The sequence below is a fragment of the Rhipicephalus sanguineus genome, chromosome 3 (genome assembly GCF_013339695.2).
Source record: "Rhipicephalus sanguineus isolate Rsan-2018 chromosome 3, BIME_Rsan_1.4, whole genome shotgun sequence".
Lineage (NCBI taxonomy): Eukaryota > Metazoa > Arthropoda > Arachnida > Ixodida > Ixodidae > Rhipicephalus > Rhipicephalus sanguineus.
In genome coordinates, this window is record NC_051178.1 from 164,174,765 (window position 1) to 164,196,610 (window position 21,846).

A 21,846-nucleotide genomic window follows, 5' to 3' on the forward strand; every position below is an offset into this window, starting at 1 on the left:
TCGCCACGCCTGAACCGAACGTTAGGCACAGCAACAGTAACGACGCAGAGCTGTATGCGAGGAACTGCGAGAGCTGCGGCAACGCAGAGCTGGACTCACCGGCCGTCGAGCATGACCTGTGGGAAGACCTCCATGGCGTCCATCACTGTCCCGTGGTAAGAGCCAACGGAACAGTGTCCATGATGAGGTCTCCCACGGCTCTTAAAGCCACGGTGGACCGCGCTGTACGGCTGGACAACCTCGGGCAAGGTCGGCGTCGCCTCCCTCGGCGACCACAAGAGCTGGTTCCACCGTTGCCACCACGCGCGCTGTACGGAAAGGCACACTCGTAGGCACGCGCACGGGACCATGCCATCATAGGGAGTCGAGCCTGTCACCTGCGTGGGCCTTCGCTTTGGAGCCCTTTACAGTCGATGCCTCAGGCACTAAGTCAACGACACAGAGGCTCCAAGGGTTGGCCCTGAAAGCCGCCATTTTCGACTTGGTCGCAGGAGCCCGCCTGGCCGAGACGTCCCCGAATCTAAGTTGAGGGATCAATGGGGTTTTGACACAACTGTAGACAGGTCAACGACTCACAGGTTCCAGCTTGTGTAACAATAATAGTTTCGATAATAATTTGATATATAGCTTAATAAAATACATTGATTATGTGAAAAAAAATATTGTCGTGGTGCTCATTTAAAAGTGCGATCACCCCATACCATGACAGTCAAATGTGGGCCAGTGTTGCATACGCTCTACTTTGCTAACGTTATGGCGTGAGTGACCAGAATACTAATTCTTATCAGGCTGTCATGCCTATTCGCAAGAAGATAATTTTCGTAGCTATAGGATACTTTCACCGAATTGGACTGAACCTTTCCATTTAGAATATTTCGCTTCTATTTCTCTCTTGCCTTTGGGTGCCTCAGCAACAACATGAGCCGAGGGTGAGTCACTAATAATCGCCTTCTGTTTCATGCAAAACGTGGCAGAATAGCCTATGGTAAATTTATTTTGATCATACTATAAATCTCTAGTGATGGTTTACATGTGACCGATTCTCTTAATAAGTCATCCGTTTCTTGGAGAATCGAGCATGTCAGAAGGGCAGCGTGCCCTGTTTTTGCCACTTGGGTTCCGATCTTAACCCGAGTTGTGGCGCTTCGTTGCTCGCCTGATTCTCGTTTTCTATTAGTCCAGAAGCCCGACAGCTTAGCTACTTAACTTGTGTTGTCCACACTGGCGTAAACCATGGAAGCGGGGGGGGGGGGGAGGACGTCAGGGGGTCCTGACCCCCTATGTGCTCAGGCTGGGAGGGACACCCCTTGAAAGTGTCACCCTTTGAGATTTATCATTGAAACATCATATTTAATTTACTTGAAAGTTAAGTATCGCGCAGTCTCCGTAATTTAATTCTGAAGCCCTTCCAAAGAGGGAGAATTCCCGCCTGCTCTGTTGGATATCTTGCAAAATAAGTATATTTTACTAAACAAATAATTACAGCTGTGGAATCAAAAAGTGTTGCTTGTATAACACTGTTAACTTTTTAATTATTTTTAATAACAGGAAGGTGGATATAAAAACCAAAGAGGTTATGGATACAGACGAAGAAGAAGCTCACGTGCTCTCGCAGTGCGTGCGCCCGCGAGCCTCAGTTCCACCCACGACCTCCTCGTGATTCCACCGAGATCCTGTCAGAAGAGTAGGCTGCCCCGTTTCGACCAGTTCAGGCCTCTCCTTGGAACACCACTGAACCGGGTAAGTAACTCCGTTGTTCGCTGCCTTTTCGTTCTACGTGAAGCTTACCCATTCTGTTTTATCGAAACAGATATAGCGTCTGAGATCGAGGGTGGCTGTTTTTGGCATATATCTCACGAATTACGGAACATAGTGTATAGCAAAGCGCGTCCTAGGCCTAACAGGAACCCTCGTCTTTCGTTCAACTCGACACAATTTTTTACACTAACCAGTGACAACCTATTTAGTGACGCTCACCATGAGCACTCAGAAACGTCGGGTGACAGTGCTCAGCAGCACCCCATGTTGCATGCAGCAGTTAGAATTACGAAGCCTACTCGGAAATACCAAGGTGACTGCCGCCATGGCGTACGCGTATATGGTTGTTGTGTAGTGGAAATAATCGATTGATTAAGAAAATATACCTGTGTCCCTCGAGTACAGCAGGTACGTGTACTTATACTTTTATTTTCATTGCAGGTTACGAGCTCTGAGATTTCGCCGTTATGGACTCCGGCCAATGTTTCAAACGACAGCAGCGGCAGCGCGGCAACCATACTCGCCGCACCGAAGACGGCGTTCTGTCAGCGCACAGCGACGTAGGTGAAGACGCAGGTTGCCTGAAAGTTTCCGGCATCGACGACTACAGCATGCCTCGGTCTGCTTACGCGTCCATCTTCGACGTGGCGTCGCCTTCTACCACCGGCTTTCCAGGGATGCCAGTTTCCGTCTTGCCTGCTCCCATGCTTCGTGGACGGACCTGCCAGCCCCTGTGACGCGGGCTGCTGGTCTGAACTCCACGAGTGCGCCGAACTCGAGTATCGAGGCATATCAACTCCATGCGATTACAACAGCGCCCTGCTGCAGCTGAAACGGGCTCGACTCCAGCAGTCCCTGAAGCAGCCAGGTCGCAACGTGGATGTCCGAGCTACCGAAGAGGATGACCACGGCTGAACCGCACGTTGGGCACAGCGACGGCAACGGACTCGGAACTGTACTACACGAAGAACAGCGAGATCTGCGGCAACGCGCAGCTGGACTCCGTCGACCGTCGAGCATGATCTGTGGGAAGACCTCTATGGCGTCCACCACGGTCCCGTTGTAACAGCCTACGGAACCGTGTCCATAATGAGGTCTCCCACGGCCCTTACCATGGTGGACCGCGTACTACGAGAGGACATCGTCGGAGAAGGGCGGCTTCGCCTCCCTCGGCGACCACAACACCTGGCTGCTCCGTTGTGGCCGCTGTGTGCTGTACGGAAAAAACACGCTCGTAGGCACAGCCACGGGACCAGGTCACCGTAGGGCGTCGAGCCAATCGCCGCCTTGGGCCTTGGCTTTGGAGCCATTTACAGTCGATGCCTCAGGTACTAAGTCATCGACGAAGAAGCTCCAAGGGCTGGCCCAAGAAGGCGCCAATTTCGACTTGGCCAGAGCAGCCTGCTTGGCCAGGAGGTCCCCGGCTCTAAGTTAGGGCTCACATGAGTTCTGACACAACTGTAGCCAGGTCAAGGACTGATACGTTCCAGCGTATCGAATGTTTATAGTATCGATATACATATAATATATAGGTTAATAAAGTACATTGTTTGTTTGGAAAAAAAATAGTCTTGGTGCTCATTTAAAACTGATGGGACCACCCCTGACCAGGAGGGTAATATGTCGGCCCGTGTTGCATATGTTGACTTTTGCTCATTTAATGGTGACTATGAGTGAATAGAATACTAAATCTTGTGCTGCCATTTCTAGTCGCACGAAAATTATCATAGCTAGGATACTTTAATCGAATTTGATTGAACAATTCTACTTCGAATATTCAGTCTTCACGAGCCTTAAGAGCAGCGCAGTGAACGTCATCTGTTTCATCGGAAGTGTGGCAGAATATGTTGAATTTATTTTTTATCATTCCAAAATTTCCCGCTAGACATGCAGTTTACGCTCGACCTATTTTCTCAAATCATCCGTTTCTTGCGTGAATTCCCCGAGGTGGATGGGAGCGATATAGGAAAGTAACAACAACAACAACATGCCGGAAGAGCAACGTGACAATCTGTCCTGACCTTGGTAAGCCATTAAACCTAGGCCGTGGTGCTTCGTTGCTCGCCTAATACTCGTTTCCTGTTCATCTAGAAGCTCCATAACTTCCTAATCGACGAAGGTATTGGCAAGGATGAAAGCTTAGCTGTTTGGCTCGTGTAGTCCTAGATACTTGTAGAAAGAGAAGGGCATTATTAATAAGCAGGGTGGATACCGAGGACGTTTATTTAGCGCCCTTACTGTTTGCCTCGTGTTACTTGTATATGTTTTCTAGCTTTGTGAATATTCGAGGTGAAGTTATAGTGCCCAAATCTGAGCTGAATTTTCATATTTTCGAACGTTCGATGTCGAGGCATTCAGTGAAGTATCTACACCGCGCTTTAAGAAAACCCGTGTTGCGTGTCTGCTCCACTCGTCCCGCACATTATCAGCCCAATACATTGCTATAACACGGCCACTTCAAGACAACACCACTGGAATGAGGCAGGTGTCGGTGGAAATGAAGCGGAGAAGCGGATTGCAGCAGCGATGATGAGCAAGACACTCTTGGGTTGCAATCAGTATGAGGTGGTGCAAGGAATAATGACATCTTTGGAAGGGTTGGCAGTTATACCTAAGTTTGGTGAGCAAACTAGAAATCGGGACTTATATCCGGTAAATCAACATATATTAGGCGGTGCAGGATAATTTGTGTAGGGTCGCTTTCGAGGCGAGAGAAACGCAGCACACGATTAGTTTTGAAGAAGAAAAGCACCGGGATGCCTCTGCGGTAGTTCTGAAGAAGGTATCAGGAGTATGGATGAAAAGAGATAAGCGACTAAAGCGCTCAAATATATGCACTTCCCTAAACGTGGACACTGGATAGGGGAAGAGGCTAAGAAAGATGGCGACCCTTAGGGGCATAACTGAAACTGTAAAAAGACAACCAAACTAAGAAAAAAAAGAAACAGAACGAAGAAAACTGTAGAGACAGTAAATTGGATATTCTACAGATGCAAGAAAAACATATACTATGGAGATTTAAAGACGTGAAAGGAAAGAAAGAGAGAGAGAGCTAGGTTTATTTACTGAAAGGCAGAGAGGTCAGCCTGAGCGACAGTGTGCTCTAGCCTGCTACTCTACAATGGGGGACGGGAACGGGTGGAAAAAAGAGTAATGGATGACGATGGTGAGTTAGGGAGGTGAGTATATACAGCCCCTTCAAGTTGGCGCAATGCATCCAGTCCAGTGGCTTGTAGGGAAGGCTATGACCACTCTTACGGCCTCAGTTGCACTGTTGGCGTCAGGCCAAGGGCTGAGCACAACCTCATCAGTTACTGACCTATTATGAAATCGTTCAGTAAAAAAAACAGTTTCTTTCCGTCACGTGCGTACGCTGGGCAGGTACAAAATATGTGCTCAAGTGTTTCTGGCACTTGACAGTGATCACAAAAACAAGAAAAAAATGTTTACAACACAAAGGAGCAGTGCAGATGGCCGCGTGAATGCAAAGCGCACCGAAATAAATATTCGCAACAGGATGACGCGTGTCCGATAGACACCCAGCAAAATTCCGATAAACACCCAAGCACATTGCAAGGGAATGTCAAGATATTGAAACTCCCAGCGAGAACCATAGTTCAACGACTGATAAGGCTTTCGAATCGGCATTGCTGCGGTCATTGTAGCCTGAATACCTGGCTGGCCACACTGGAGGTACTGAATGTTGCACACATCAAATGGCCCGAAGGAAACAAATGGGACCAATAAAATTTTAAACACTATGCAAATGAATCATGACACAAATTTGTTATTGGACTTTTTAAACAGGAACGTACGAAATAAAATCGTCATAGAACAAATTCAGCAAACGTAGGTGTGAATTCCTGATTTTTTTTTTTCGTCGAAGCGTGTGCTAGAACACGTGCACGCGCCTCACGTGGGCTTCTTTGTCTTCAGTCAAGAAGCGTTCCCGAGCCTGCCTACGTCCGTCTTCGTAGCCCTGCCTCCACTAGTTCTTTCCTGGGCCTATCTGGAACACCGAGAACCCGCATAGGTGGGCAAGGTTGTTCTTTAGTAGTTTTGATCGTTTTCCACCTCCTCCAAGTCTATTGCTTGTTAATACGCCCCAAGGAGTTTTCTTCTTTCGTTTAAAAACCTCCTGGGTGTGTCCGAGAGACGGCTTCCTTGCTGAGCACTGAACGGACTGATTTTGTGAGTTCTGTCTCGCCAATTTTTTGTTCCGGGCCGCAATCTTCTAACGCTGCTTCTTCCTTTTCGCACTTGTAATGCTTTGTCTGCTGATAGCCGTAGGCACGAACCCGCATTATTTGCGTGACCAGCCGGCCGTTAACGCTAACAGTAACAATAAAACCAAGCTGATGACGGCATTGCTACAAAAAGGGGGGGGGGGGGCGCACTATCTGACATCTCAGTTACTATAGAAATACGTTTGCGGGCGTTCTTTCTTCCGAAGTGATATAGAAGTTTTATTTTCGTTTACTTATTTTTTCATTTCTAGGATGTTTTTTTTCTTTTCTTTTTTTTGTTTACGGCTTATATTCTAAGAGCAACGCGGTAAAGTGCGTCGGCTGAAGACCACGGACGGCGGCGGTTGTAATAATAATAATTGTTGGGGTTTAACTCTCAAAACCACGATATGATTATGACAGACGCCGTAGTGGAGGGCTCCGGAAATTTCGACCAGCTGGGGTTCTTTAACGTGCACCTAAATCTAACTACATGGGCCTCCATCGAAAATGCGGCTGCCGTAGACATTTGTATTTGTACTACATTAATATTTGTAGCACAGCTTTGAACAAGCGCGCACAAAACATGGAGGCCAAGTGACTCAAAGAAGTTACTGCAAATGAACGAAGTCAGTCCAAACTCCAGACGAAGTTACTCCGAAGTATAGACATCGAGCGCTCGCTTTGTCTACTGTATACTTTGTTGCTTTCTTTATGCGCGTTACTGTTTGCGCGGCTAATAAGAATGCAAGCTCTATCAACCAACTGACCAGCTCCATTTCTTTCTCTGTTGCCTCACCGCCTTGGCGCTTGTAATCTCGTAACACTTGAGCGCAGTAGATACAGAGACTGGGTCACGCTGTATCTCATCTGTCAGAATCACAGCTACTTCACGAGACTTAGTGCGGTATTTAGGTATTGCATGCAAGGGCAATAGCAACTCCTTTGAGATTGGAGGCTTCTGCCGGACACTAGAAACGGCCTCATCCTGCGAAGAGCATTGCCAGCCACGCCAAAGCATTATTCTTGGACTCATGCGTTTTTTGTGATCCTATATAAGATACAGAGTACGTGCTCAGGTAGAGGGAAGCAAGTGGTCATAGGCCGGAGCGTAGCAGTAATAAAATGGAATAAGACACGGTAACCGTGTTTACATAAAATTAAGCGAACGCTTGCCTTATTTCCGTTTGCGATTTCACTTCTGATGTCGTAATTACAAAGCCATTGTTACGTTAAGTTTGTCCACAATCCCCCCCCCCCTCCTCATTGCTCATTCTTGTCACGGCCATGCTCTTGTTATCGTGCCGATCACTCCCGTGAGTCACGGGCGTCCGAAATTCAGCCAATGAAAATTGCCTCTTAAAAGGAGCTTCGTGTTACGAGGTATCAACCAACTAGTTATAGTCCTTCTACTGTTCCCAAGCAGTTCAAAAGTTCGTCGAAATGAGTGGAACGTCGTAGATACAAACACGCGGACCAGATAAAACTCCTTTTTGGCCCTGACTTTCTATTTTAATAGCTTCTTTCCACGAAAACGCACTCGGCGAGTTTTGCAGTCAGTGTGAACACAGGTAAAGCAGGTCCTATGGGTTGTAGCCATAAAATTATTTCAAGGGACGGGGAGAAGAGGGGGAGGCGAGGTAATTCGACGCCTCATTATGTGTGTTAATGCGTGTGCTCGCGATATACACATACAAGCTGTAAGAATATCAGAGAAAGTTTGGTCCTCTGATATAACCTCCCGTTGTAATATAGGACCCTGTACTTCATGCCTTTCTTTTAAATCGCACTTACTCTTTTTGTCAGCAATCATTTTCTTGGTTTTGTGGAATGCGACATGTTACACGCAAAAAATCGAGCCATGCTGTAGCGGTAAGGAAATAAACAAATTTAGTACATTTGTAAGCAATAAAACAACTACTTTTTAGAACTCTAACGCAACTCGCCGTCAACGTTTCAGGCGAAGAGACTCTACCATGGTTGTGGAAACGCGCCATCAACGACCGAGGCATCAGACCAGTGCACCCTCTCGACCCACACGAAGGAGAACGACGCCGGCCGGTAACATCCAGCGTGACATCAAAGGCTTTCGCAACCAGAGCGAGCGCCTTTCCGTGGGGAGCTCCGTACCCTCACAGGCGGCGAAACCAACGCCCTTGGTTCAGCCGCAGCCGTCGCATTACGCCTGCTTTACCGAACTGTTGTTTCCATTCGGCAAACGCGGCTCTGCAGTTGCCGAGCAACGCGGCAGCGACTCCAAAGAGATGCTCCCGACAAAGTACGTCGGCAGCGATGAGACCAAAATGCAAACAATATGCCATGTCTACGACGGCGTCATCGAGGAGGCCCAGCTGTTGGAGGACGTTTTTCATCAATGTTCGGATAAACAAGGAAACACGATGAATGAGCTGGACACCAGTGCCTACTACGATACGCCGCTGCGCTTGCTGAAAACCAAGGAAAGCGATAAGGAGCAGCATGACCACGCGGCAATTCGGACCAGCGATAGTTGCACTAGAGACCAGCTGGTCCCGTATGATGTCAAGAAAAAGCTACTGCATGGAACCCCAGCAGGCCCACTGCAGTCACTGCACATTGTTGATGTCCTCGAGCTGTTGTGCACGCCTCGAAACCTCGGTACATCGCGCAGTTCGGGTGTGCAGCTGAGCCCAGACCCACTCGATGTCCATCAACTCCATGGACGACCCCAACTGCGCGTGTCGTCGGTGCGGTCGCGCCTTGGGGTCGATCACATTGTGGTCAGAGCTACGAGCGCCCGGATAGTCCAGACCTGCCGCAAAGTGGAGCTGACGCCTCTGGACAATGGGATCCGGAATCTGGTCAGGGCGACCGGAACCATGTTTACGGTGGAGTGGCTCGGCTGTGTGTGTTATCGCACACCGTTATGCGTGTCCCGCTTCAACGGCGAGCAAGCCAGCCTATATTTGAACGAGTACCACCAGCCGCGTATCCCCTCGGAAGAGGCGTACAGCCACAGGAAATGGCAAAGTCTGTTTGATCGGCAGTATGGCCAGCCACGGGACGCCGATTGGTCAAAGCCTCGCCGCTAACACAGAACAGCTAGCGGTGAGGAACGGCAGCCAGAGAGCCGGATTCGACAACCGAGGCCGCTTGGTGCTCCTTTGGCACCGTGTGTCATTACGCCTTGTGTGTCTCCGGATCTAGTTATGCGATTTTGCTTACTTTTATGTAACATATTTGAACGAATTTAATTTATCTTCTGGTCTTCGAGTATAATTAAACATTGAAGCCCGCATTTGCCTCCTCCTTGTCGTGTTAGCGTTCCTTTTACACATTGAATGAGTTGACGTGTCAGCTCAGTTCTTGCTCAAGGCGGCCATCTGGTAAGGGTCTTTTGTACGCGCAGTCAACGCACGCTTGCTGAGATTTGGCCGAATAATTTGTTGTTAAATTTCTCCCACATGATTTTTCTTGACTCACTTACTTCGTCTACAAACGCGTCTTGACGCTATAGGGTTAAAGTGAAAACGAAACCTCGCTTTACATTGTAAAGGGTATGTAGGTAATTGTGGATGCCTCGAAAGATGTGCCGATTACACTGTTAGACAAGAGAAGTGAACTGATACACTGCTTGTGGCGGTGCCTGCAATTTTATAGGCCGAAATATATGGTAGTGATGCCTGTTCGCGCTTTTCTTGATTAAGTGGCATGACTCGCGCCCCGGCAGCGTTATCAGCGGGATGAGCTAGCAAATGTAATATAATCGAGTGGCAGGCATCGCCACAAAATGCGGCCGCCGTTAAGGCTACCCGGTATGAACGTCATGGTTACTTTTAATCGTTTGTGACGTCCCACCAGCTCAAACCAAAATAACCTCAATGCTTCCGATAGCTGCCAAAAAATGGTGATTAAACTACTTGTATATAGTATACAGTAGAGTAGACCCCAGAAGCTGTGGCTCATGCCCACACTGAGGGATTGGCCAAGAACCGGTTAGCTTTATATAGTTCATAATGCATCCGACTTCATTTTTTCGCACGAGCAAATATCTTACAAAATACATAACGAGATTGAAGGCAATGTGCAGCATATTGTACAAGGGTCTTGACTTCGGTCGCTTTTTTTTATACCTTCAGGTAGCACACGATAGTTTACACGAAGTCTTTGTGTCATGCCTCTGCCGGATCCTGGAGTCTACGTTCTACACTTGAAGTCTTCTGTCAAAAGATATTTCACATATGCCGCTATTGCCATAAGTGGCGCTGGCTAACACTCCACGACTCATAAGTCTTGTTCACGTACGCAAATAAGAACTCCCACGTCATAAAGGAGCCGCCACCATTGCACAATTGGTATTACGACGTACGCGTAATTCCGAGGTTGTGTGTAAACATCTTACCCTGTTCGCAATGTGTAGGCTTGTTATTTGTTCGCATTAACCTAGCTTACAAGGCTCCCTTGTATATCATTTGACGCAGCCTGTTTATTTAGCGGTTTAATTTTATGTAGACATGACACAATATAGCTGTTTCACTACTGTCATTATTTTTTTTTTTCGTTCCAGCGAGAGGGATGCAACATTGTCCATCTTCAGTGCCGATACACAGTGCCTCCAACAACACCTACAAGAACTTGACAGCACCGCAAGGTGTGCACGGCGCCGTCCTTATACACGCATCACCGGCAAAGTGAAGAAGTCTAGCCACCGGAACGGCACCACCCGTGACGTTTTCGTCTACACTGTCGCCGTTCGTTTATATCTGCTTGCACCTTACAGTGCGCTGTACCGATCGACACTGGTGGTCTTTTGTCCACAGAGGAAGCGGAAAGCAAAGGAAAGGAACGGCAAGGAGGTCAGCCTGACGCGCGTCATGGTTTGCTACCCTGCGCGGGGGGAACGGTATTAAGAGATTAAAAGAAACAAAGGAGAGCCAGCAAGGTTCTACCAGGGTGAAACATGCACACCTGTCGTTTACACGCCTACAATTGATCACTAAGGCCGATCGGTTTTAAGAACAGTAGCAATGCCCGCGTGGCTTTGCTGGCCTGCAACGCGTAGGGCCACGGTCTGAGGAACACGGTCCTACGAACACGTCTGTGCGAACGTAAATAACGTAAAGAACGGGAACAAAGGACGGGTAAGAACAAGGTGCTGAACGTGCTGGTCATCGGCATTATATAGTCACGGGGAGAAAGAAGGAAGATGCGAGGGTGAACTGCACGCAGGTGGTGACATCGTTGTGTATATATATAGAGACGAGTACTGAACTTTGCGAAGGCACACAGAAATTCACTCGAAAATGGCCGAGCAAGACCCGCACAAGCGACTTCAATGCACTCACTGGAATGACCATGGTGGCATGATACACGGATGGAGCCCACGAAGATGCAACATCTTGACATCAGCGCTGAAAAATACGCACACGTGAGAGACGACAGGACAAGCGCTCTCACGTGTTCGTCTTTTTAGCGCTGAAATCAAGATGTCGTCAAGTAGTCCCCAAATTGCCCAGCAACAAGTTCTTCTGAAGATTTCTACCAACAGAACAAGTTCTACCTCATTACAAGTTGCTTGTGCATGGTCGTGCATCACAAGTTACAAGTTGGTTGTGCATGGTTGTTTAGCATGCATTTGCGTGTACTGATTCGTATGGAATCTGTATCCTGTGAGCCGCGTATAGCTGACACGGCATGCAATCGAAGTGCGAAATGTAGGGGTGTGCGAATAGTGAAATTTCATCTCGAATCGAATGCGAATTGAATAGTGCCGAATAGTGGCCAAAAATATCGAATATCGAATCGAATATTGAATAGTATATTTACACGAAATGTGTACAGCCAGTTACGGCAAGACAAAGGAAAAATCAGGGACGCTACGGTGTGCCAACCGCTTCATTACGCACTTCTTCGAGAGTGACTTTTGTTTCAGCTTCTATGGGCGCGCAAGCATGTTCATAGAAGAGCCGCCATTGCAGTCAGTAGCACCCCTTCTAACTTCCTACTGGAGGGGTGTACGGTAGGTCGCTTTTTTTCCCCCTATGGTCGCGCAATACGACTCATCTGACAACGGTAATGTTGTGCTTCATCGCCATGGGTGCTCCGGGCCCAAACATCTTCGGGCTCCCGTTCACAGCAGCGTTTTAACTGCGCACCGGAACGATTGAGTTTTTGAACGAATGGTGCGGTGCGGCAGTGGCGAGTGCCCAGCGTGAAAAAAATTTTATATGCAAGGCCAATCACCGAGGGTTTCGCAGGCCAAAGACAGGTCGTTTTAAGGCGCTTGTGGCATATGCGACCGAACTACGCAAGAAGTCCGTGCCTTCGTTTCGGAAGCGAAGCCGTGAAGGACTTGACAGTTTTCTTATGCGTTTTGCTACGTGCAGAAATGACATAATCTCCTTTAAGATCAGCATGCGCTCGCTTTTGAACCAGGATGTCGGCGAAAGTTTAACGAAAGGCGACGTTAGCGTTAGTTTCAGCCACCTTACCCTAACCAAGTTGCACCATCGGCCTTTGTCGCGTTTTAGATATTCGTCCTGTCGAATCATTCGAAATTTCAAATACTAGCTATTCGAAAGTCGAATCGAATTATTCGATTAGGAACTATTCGATTCGAATTCGAAACTCGAATATTCGCACACACCTAGCGAAATGTTATAACATGCCCCTTGCATGGTAAACTGGTTTGTCTGAAGTGTTATTAGGTTTGTCTGAAATAGCTGTGTCTTGAATGGCGCAATATTCTCGCTTTCATCCCTGTGAGAAGTGTGGTCACGCGTAGTAAACTAAAAAAAAAATAACATACATGCTTCTTATATGTAGCCGCGCATGCAGGACCGAACCGCCGCCGGCACAAACTCTATTCCTGTACGGACAGCCGTTCCATTCGAGTGCAGATGCAGAAGGGAACCGCTCTCCAGGTACCAAGTACATACAAGTACTGATGACCATACATGTGTTTGCTGCAATGCACGAATGCGATATAATCCACTCTGCGAGCCTAGAGGAGCATAAGAAGAAGCCGATGAAGAGCGAACTTTAGACTTGTTCTACGCTCAGAAGATGAGGAATGAAGACAAGGAACGTGTGTTAAAGAGGACGGTTGACAAGCCGGTGCGACGCAACTTTGAGACGAGAGATATTGCGATTTTCACCCACGATGTTGGGCTTACACAACGCCCAGTGTAGCAAGCAAATATGTAGGGCGATGTAAGACATTGAATAAACATTTATTAAAACTTTAAGGGTGCTACCGTGTCCGGCCTCTTTACCGCAGTGTCACACATGTCGTTGCCACATCCCTTTGCTTAGCTTATATTCTGTTGTTCCTCCAATATCTGCGCAATGTCTAAAAATGTGAGATTGTATTTGTTGCTGACGCCTGAGGTGCATGGGCTTCCCGTACTAATGTTTGTTCATCCACTGAATCATAGAATAGAACAAACAAAATCGACTTAATTAGTATCACATGATAAGTTTATGCCTCGGGGTCCTGGTTACTTACTTTTGTCGACGCTAATATAGAGCTATTACAGTAGGCATCACATGAGGCGATAGAGTCTACAAAACTCGAGCGTGGTTATTGTCACAGGAACCACCGTCATAAGTGCACTAGAGGTTGAAAATGCAAAGCAGTACTTTCTCGGATGACGCAGTTCAACTCGTTCCCTAAACTATGCACCATCGTTCTTAAAATGCAGCTTACGAAACGACCGACACCAAAAGACAGGGCGTGCAAACACAGACACAAGAGAGAAGTCAAAACACCACAAATGGAGTTTGTGCTGTCTTGACTTCTCTCTTGTGTCCGTGTTTGTACGCCCTGTCTTTTTAACACGAATACCTGGCATCTAGCTCAGCTCTCTGTTATTCTAAGACCGACATCAATAACCACTCTTCAGAAAAAAAAATTCACAGCATATCCACGGGTGAATGATGAAGAGCTTGGGCGAAGCTCCTGAAGCAATCATAGTTACACCGTGAAATCTTCAGTGGTTTCGCCCAGCAGAAATCAAAGCGATAGCCCAGTACATCATCAAAGACGTGGCAAACACTGTATATATATATACAAGAAATTTTATTAATAGTAAGTGGTAGCTAGACGTGGCTTCCGTTCCCCCTTCATTATAACGGCCTTATGGTCGGTGAAGTGATGGATCGGTGATGGGTCGTAGTGAGATGTTTGCAAAGACGAATTAGTGGGCAGTTTGCAAAGGTGGCTTCCGTTCCCCCTTCATTATAACAGCTTTATATGGTCGGTGAAGTAATGGATCAGTGATGGGTCGTAGTGGGATGTTTGCACAGACGAAGTAGTGGGCAGTTTGCAAAGGTGGTTACGCCGGACAACGGAGACTAGACTAAGAGGAGCTTCGCCCCTAAAACTTCATGCGAAAGGAACTTGCGTTCAAAAGTTTGGCGGAATCCCGCCTGGCCGAGGAACGACATGGACCAAGAAAACACAGTCTCGACAAAAGTAAAATTTTTACTTTGGTCGGCGCTGTGTTTTTTTCGTCCATATCTTGTGCTCATGCGTTAATTTTGCTCTGTACTTGATGACTGGCGATTGGACTTCATTTCATGGAAGGATAACGAAATCGGAGGTGATGTGCTGAGATATCTCTTTAATACGTGGTTGGAATACGTCTAGTTGTTCAGTTGAAAGAAAATAATTCATTCCAACTTTACTTTAATCATATAATCAGCCGGCCAATGGTAAAGAGCACTTGCAAATTAAAGCATTCTGAATTCAACTCTACATTCAAAATACAATGTATTAATCTCTTAGTAAACATACAGGAAGTAGCATAATAGGATGTAGACTGGAGTCCCATACTCTAGACTGATTTTATTTGAAATAATCTAGATGAAGATTGCTGAGAAAAGGGAAATCACGGCGCGGCAGCTTATGATGACATCTAACGCCACAAGTAACACACTATGTGACTCGGAAATCTTTACGGATATGAGCTATTTTTCGCATTAATCAAAACACGCCACAACTTGTGTATCACACAGTTTAGCTTTTTTTTCTGTGGGTGCTTTTCGATTTCTCTATCACAGTCTAGCTGTTTTTCTTTCCCTGTGGGTGCTTTCCGATTTCTCTTAGACTACCAAAGTCTACCATAGTCGAACGGTACGTATTGCTTGAACTGTATTATTGAAATATATATTGTTTGAACTGTATTGCTTGAACTGTATTAACATCTTAATGTTTGAACTGGTCTACGCGAGAGATAAATCTATCGCGTAGACCCGCAAGTGTACCTGACTGACAAGTGGTGCTGTCATACCTGAGTACGCGCAGATTGGTTTTTGTGTCGACATTTTTTTCCGTCGCAGTGCACCATTGCAGTTGATAGTCGGCCTTTGTGTTGTCTTGTCTTACCTCCTCTCTTGCATCAGCGTTTGCATAATTAATCATAATTAATGTTACCCTCTTGCATGAACAACTAGCGCAACCTTCTGTCGTTCTAAGCGTTAATAGCATTCAGACGTGAATGTACCGTATATTCATTTATGTGTGCTATAATACACAACATATCAATCTTGGCGCACATGCCACCCAGCACTTCCGATGATGGTATGGATACGTCTGAACTCGCACCTTACGAATTGACGGAATGAACCGGTAAATTTGTCTACGCTTGGTGACACTCAAAAGCGTCTACACTAGCTGGAAATCAGGGCCCGTTTTCATAAAAAACATCTTATGCTAAAAATATTCGCAAGAGAATATTTCAGCCAATCACGATACGGAACATATCACTAGCGAATCCGGCTGACCAATGGGAAAACGCACTTGCGAAAGAAAAGTTTTGTGAATTCGGTCCATGTATCTGTGCGTGCCCCTGCGTTATTGTTATTCCTTGTCGATTATTCCGTCGCTGACGCAACATCTCACGAGCACAGCCTTTCGTTGACGTTCGCAGTGTCATAGATCACTGCTTCGCTGCGCTCCTCTACAGCCTACAACCCACAAGAAGAAAGAAGAAAACAATTAAAACTTCGTGTCAAGCCACCGCAAGCCAACGTACTCCTTCCTTTCTTGCTACGAATCTGCGTGCTTCTCACTTTAAGTTCGATTGCCACAGAAGATGCGATAGCCTGGTAGCGATACGGAGGACACTGTAGCTAAGAGAAAGGCTTCCTAGCACTTGGAAATAACCTTATCAGCCCTTGCTCCATTGACGGGCACCCCACTATCAGGCACCTTACACGAAAGCTTGATAGACTGAAAGATAAGATGAAAAAAAGCGCTGTCTATGCAGGATTTGGCCATTTCTGGTTCAAGGTCGAACCGATCCGGTAAAGGAAAAGACTCATTCTTACACTCTATGGCTTCAGGAGCGAAGCCTAGCTAGTGCAACGCACTATAGATCTCTTTCATCCTATCTGGTCGTTCCTTTACAATAAAATCGTATCTTATTCGATTTTGCTTGCGTTCTACTGACGTCTTAACCTGCCGTCAGCTCTACCCTACTTCATGTTCTCAAGATGAATTGACGAAAAAAAAAATCTCTGTTCCATTATGCGAAAACTATCCACGAAATGAGAAAATTCAACCGTGCCTGCCGCGTCCGCATTTCGCGTTTTCCTTTACAACCTTAGTAATGAAATCTTGCACAATTCCGGCCTCTACGTACTGCTTATAAAACATTTGTTCGTCCAGAAACCCTGAAAAGTACATCTGCACGAAGAAGACGAAAACGCACAGCGAAGAACAGTGCGATTCGCTTTTCTTTCGCGAATTCTAACTCTCTCGGTTAGGGTTGGACCTTAGCGACTTGAACGATGATTTGTGCGGCGTTGCTGTGCTGCGAGTGAAAATAAAATTTAATAAATTCGCTACGATGGCTTCTTCTATGTCTCAACCCGCGCTCTGCCTGCGCGTGAACTTCTTCTCTTCCACCGTGGGCTGATCAGAAGCGTTGCCCGGCCCCGTTGCAACCAGTTCAAGCTTCACCATGGAGCGCCGCTCGGCTTAGTACGTGAGTTTGCGTTCGCACGCTTTTCTGCGTTAGCGATTCCTCGTGGAATTGACAGCTTCCCCGTTACTTCCCTGCGCGCAGATTTCGTGACTGGGAGCTGAAATAAGTGGGCTTAGCATCTCCGCGGCGTTGCCCAGCATTCTTTGAAACACGGCGACGAAACTTCAAACGTATAGGAATTGTGTCATCTGGATTCAGGGCCGGCGTTTTGTAGCGATACCTTCTTGTGGTTTTCGCACCTTGGCCAGTGGTTAGAGCGACGGTCCACCCAGGTTATTAACGTGATTAGCCGGCCGTGAGCGGTGGATGATTAGGCTGTCCTAGAATAAATGATAAAGCATCCCTACAAAGTCCCAGGAGTGTGGGTGGCGGCAGGATTTTCTCCAATATATATAGGGGTAGCTGTATACAATCGAAGAAGTCCTTCAGAACCTCCCTAATTGTAGCGGGGTGTTATAAAGGTTGGCCGTCCCTGCGATCTACCCGCACAACCCTCCGTCACTCACGGTTGATAAGTTATGTCGATCCCTTACTGTACACTCTTAATCAGGTCCCGCTTAATGTTCCGCTTAAAGGTCCCGCTTATAGCCAGGAAACCGGGCATTTTTCGGCTGGTTTCCCGGCTATAGCCAGCATTTAACCAGGACCTGATTAAGAGTGTAGCACACGCGCCCGACTTCCGTCATATATCTCTGGCTATTTGTGAAGCCGTTCTTTCGCACACCACATGGAAACACTTTTCCTGAAACGCTTCATCGAGGCAAGCAAGCACTCCTCGTGCGCGTTGATGCATCCGCAAACGGCGAACAGGGACGATCAGGAAATATCAGCTGAGTTACTTGCGGGATGAAATGTACCGCGAGGCAGACGGCGAGCGAGGAGGCTCACTCAATTCGCGCGTGAATTTAATTTCCGTACATAGCTGTTTTGTTTTTTTCTCTGCGTAATAGCCATGCCGCTGGCTTGTCGCCTTAATGATTGATTGAATTATACGCTCGCTGTCACTATCGACTGCTACAATTATTCCGATGAACCCACGCAAAGTGAGAACGACTTCGTGAATATAGGACCCGATTTTTATTCACTGATTAACAAATTTAGTTTAACTTGAAGACTGTTCGTTGCACCTAACTTATCCGTACGCGTTTTTCAGTCATGGCCGCACCAAATTCTCTATAGCGTAACGCTTGTCACCATTGCTTTTGATTGGGGCTGTCGTTTTTACAAACTGTCGCGTACAAACAACTTCGTGAATATAGGTTCTGATTTCCACTGAGCGTTAAGCGAATTTTGTTCAACGCTACAGAGCGGACATTGTCCGCGGCATCATACTCATCGGAATACTTATTTCAGCCTTGAAGGAAAGAAAGTTAATTTTAAGGGCTCGTTTTTCTTTGTTAGACACAATATTAATGAGAACTAACAGACAATAATGCCAAGAAAAGTACTTTCCTTGGCATTATTGTCTGTTAGTTCTCATTAATATTATTTCAGTCTTGACTGATGAAAAGATGGCCCTCTGGTGCAGGCCGCGTGGTCAAGCTAAGCATATATCCCAGGGACGGTATAGTGCAAGAATTCCCAGCTTTGCCTTGATTTTGTTAATATCTTACTTGCCATTGATTTCCAACCAAGTCCAATGATGATACTGGCGTAGCGCCGTTCAGATCAGTGGCAAAACGCGATAAGCAGTAGCATTAAAGTATTATCGTCAATATTCTGCGGGCTTGAAGGCCTGTATTCATAAAGAACTTTACGCTCGAATTGTTCGTGGGGGAAACTTTCAGCCAGTTGTGATGGACATCTAAAGCAAAGCCGGCTGGTTAATGTCAGTCGTACGAATGAAACCTTTGTCAATTCGGTCCCAGGGCTCATCCTCGCGTAAGATTTGTTCGTAAGAGAAGGTGCCAGTCAGTCGTGGGGTTGTCCACGCCATTAGTCTGATATGCATGTTTGTGCTGTGAATGTCGCATGCTGCCAATCTAAGGGTCTTCGGTGACCAAGTCAAGCTGCCTAGAGCAGCGTTTACGCTGAAGACCATACAGAATTTTCTGGCAAAATAAGCGTTGATTGATTGATTGATTGATTGATTGATTGATTGATTGATTGATTGATTGATTGATTGATTGATTGATTGATTGATTGAATACTGATAACGGCCGTGCAAGAAATGCTTTGTGAGTTTCTTCGTCAGAGGCCCGATTCACATTCCTTGTGTAGGTAAGAATTTTTCCACGCTCTCGGCGGCCTTCGCTAGCATCTCTATAGAATGGTTTTTAACGCGACAGCGTTAAAGAGGTCGTTTCGCAAAAATTCCGGTGTCGGCGTCGGTGATAGCGTCATTGGTTTTGGGCGTAAAATCATCTTGTCCGGGATCGAACAATCGAGAAAGATGCAAATAAAATAAGTAATAATAATTTTCGGGTACGAGTGAGAGTTGAACCCAGGCCGTCTGCGTGGCAAGCAGGTGTTCTACCACAGTGTCACGCTATTTCTTGAAACTGCTTCGGAAAAAAAAAACACAATATGAATGTCATGTAGTGGAAAGAGTCTCCTTGACGCATGTAATATTGTGTGGCAGAAGCGTTGAATCGCGCCAGGCGTCAAAACATGTGGATTGCGCAAAGAGTGGGTGCTTTAAAGGTCCACTGATTACAAAGCGCTCATTATCATCATCAGCAATAGCATCAACAACGTGAACAGCTGCGTAGGTTCGCGTGTTGCCTTACGGACGCGTAGTGGTCCCTTCGCTGATTCGCAAAAGGAATAATTATGGCGTAGTGGGCACTGCCGCTAAGCGTGTTCCACTCTAACCAAGATCAGGGTACGGAGCGCTTCCGCGAGTGTTTCGGTCTAGTCCGGGAGGCGAGGCAGCGAAGCACGAGAAATGGCGACGAAATTTGGCTCGTCGGCTGCGTACGCAACTGCACTTGAAGTAGCCATTCTAGAATAGTTTGAAACGGCCCATGTTACGCGCACAGTCGCTAGTTTCCTTACGACACGGTTGAGGCATGCACCGAGAACCGAAGCGAGGCTAGCAGTTGAGAAGGCGATACGCACGGGGCCCGATTACGCTATCGCGTTGTACGTTTGAAGGCGAAGCTCAAGCGTCCTCCAAGTTTTTATTTTACGAACTTCACAAGCGTAACAACGTTTCGCGGACACGGACCCTTATTCACCGAGCAACAATGTCTGCTTTCGCTCCGCTCACTGAATCGGTTCATGCTTTCGCAGGCGACGGGGACGTGTGACGCTCTCACCGCGATGGCCACCCGCCAGCGTCACACTGCCACTGCTGGACCCGGTAGACGTAATCAACAGTCACAGAATCAGCGCCAGCGAGAGAACCAACGCACGCGACGTACGCCCCCGAGCAATGAAGAGCACGAGCACCGCCTCGACCGGGATGGGGCCGACGACAGTTTCAACGACAACGTGATGCCGTGGCCAGGCATAGTGCCACCGCCTTTCCTCTATCTGCCACCTCCTTTTGTCGGCTACCCCGAGCTTACGTCTCCATTCAGCCCCTACGGTTCCTTCGTCGACGAGAACGGGGACATCTTCGATGCCTACTACGCGGCCGAGTACGCGGATCCCGATGGTTTCGAGTCGCAGGAAGAACCCGTACTTCACGATTACAACATTGACTTGCACCAGCACATCGAATACGCTCGGTTCCTGCACGCTTCCATGATGCGGGCGCACGAAGTTGGCGAGAGAGGCGAAGAAGAAGACAGCGGCACGGGTGAACCGCATCACGGATTCGCCGACGCAGCCGAGACACCGCGGCACGTCATGAGCAGAGGTGGTTGCGGCGACGCCCAGGATGACCCGGAGGCTTTGTTCCAAGAACCGTGGGACGAACTGCCAGACGACTACTACGGTCCCGTGGTGACCAGCTACGGCACCGTGTCCGTCATCCTACAAGACTCCATACGCGTCGACATCGCGACCGACGGCTCCGTGCGAGTGGTCAACTTCGCCATGCACTGCACGGCGGCCATCGACTCCTCGGGCGACTCCAGCTGCGTGTGTCATCCGTGCGGCCGCGTGCTCCAGGAAGGTGAGAACGTGGACATGGTCTCGGGCACCAGGTTGGCCAAGGTCTCCAGCCGCGGAGTCACGTTCACGGCGCTCAACCACGGTCTCGTCTACCTGGTCGACGCTTCGGGAACCAAGTCGACCACCGAGCGATTCCGAAACCTCTTCTACGACCTGCCGCTAAGCGTGTTCCACTCTAACCAAGATCAGGGTACGGAGCGCTTCCGCGAGTGTTTCCGCCTAGTCCGGGAGGCGAGGCAGCGAAGCACGCGAAATGGCGACGAAATTTGGCTCGTCGGCTGCATACGCATCAAGCAGACGCCGTGGGGAGACGTCCAGGTGTCGCGTGACTCGGGCCGACGAGTCGTCTGGACCTCGCCCACGGCTGGAACCATTTCGGTGGCCACGCCTCTCGTGAAAATCGCCTTGAGCGTCGACCCCGGCCGATTCTTTTTCGTCAAGATGGGACAGAAGAAAATCAGCGCCAGCGCAGAGGCCTTCACCGTGAGGAATGGCAGCCAAAGCGCCGGCTTCGACAGTCAGGGTCGCGTCACTCTACCCTGACACCACTTTTCAGGGCCCTGAGCGCTGAAAAGAAACGATCATGTCTCCTGGACCGGCTTCATGAAATTTACTCGTTTTCCAAGAACCCTTTGTTTTTTTTTTATTTAGCTCAGAGTTCAATGTGGACCGACTGCGATCATGCTCGTATCATTTAGACCTACTGCCATACTGTACTTCCCACAACTATGTGCACCCTCAGAAGGACAGGAGGTCGAGTGTGATCTGAAAGTGGGTCCAGTCGCCTGTTTTCTCTGGAGCTCTGACATTCACGAACATCATCCGTGTGC

At 47.8% G+C, this 21,846-nt stretch overlaps 1 protein-coding gene across 1 annotated transcript; it reads left to right on the top strand.

The window, feature by feature from the left end:
- Positions 1-20,218: 20,218 nt before the first annotated feature.
- On the top strand, positions 20,219-21,570 carry LOC119385156 (uncharacterized). Its single transcript, XM_037652679.2, has one exon. The coding sequence runs from the start codon at positions 20,219-20,221 to the stop codon at positions 21,557-21,559; it is 1,341 nt and encodes a 446-aa protein (XP_037508607.1). The 3' UTR covers positions 21,560-21,570.
- The last annotated feature ends 276 nt before the right edge of the window (positions 21,571-21,846 follow it).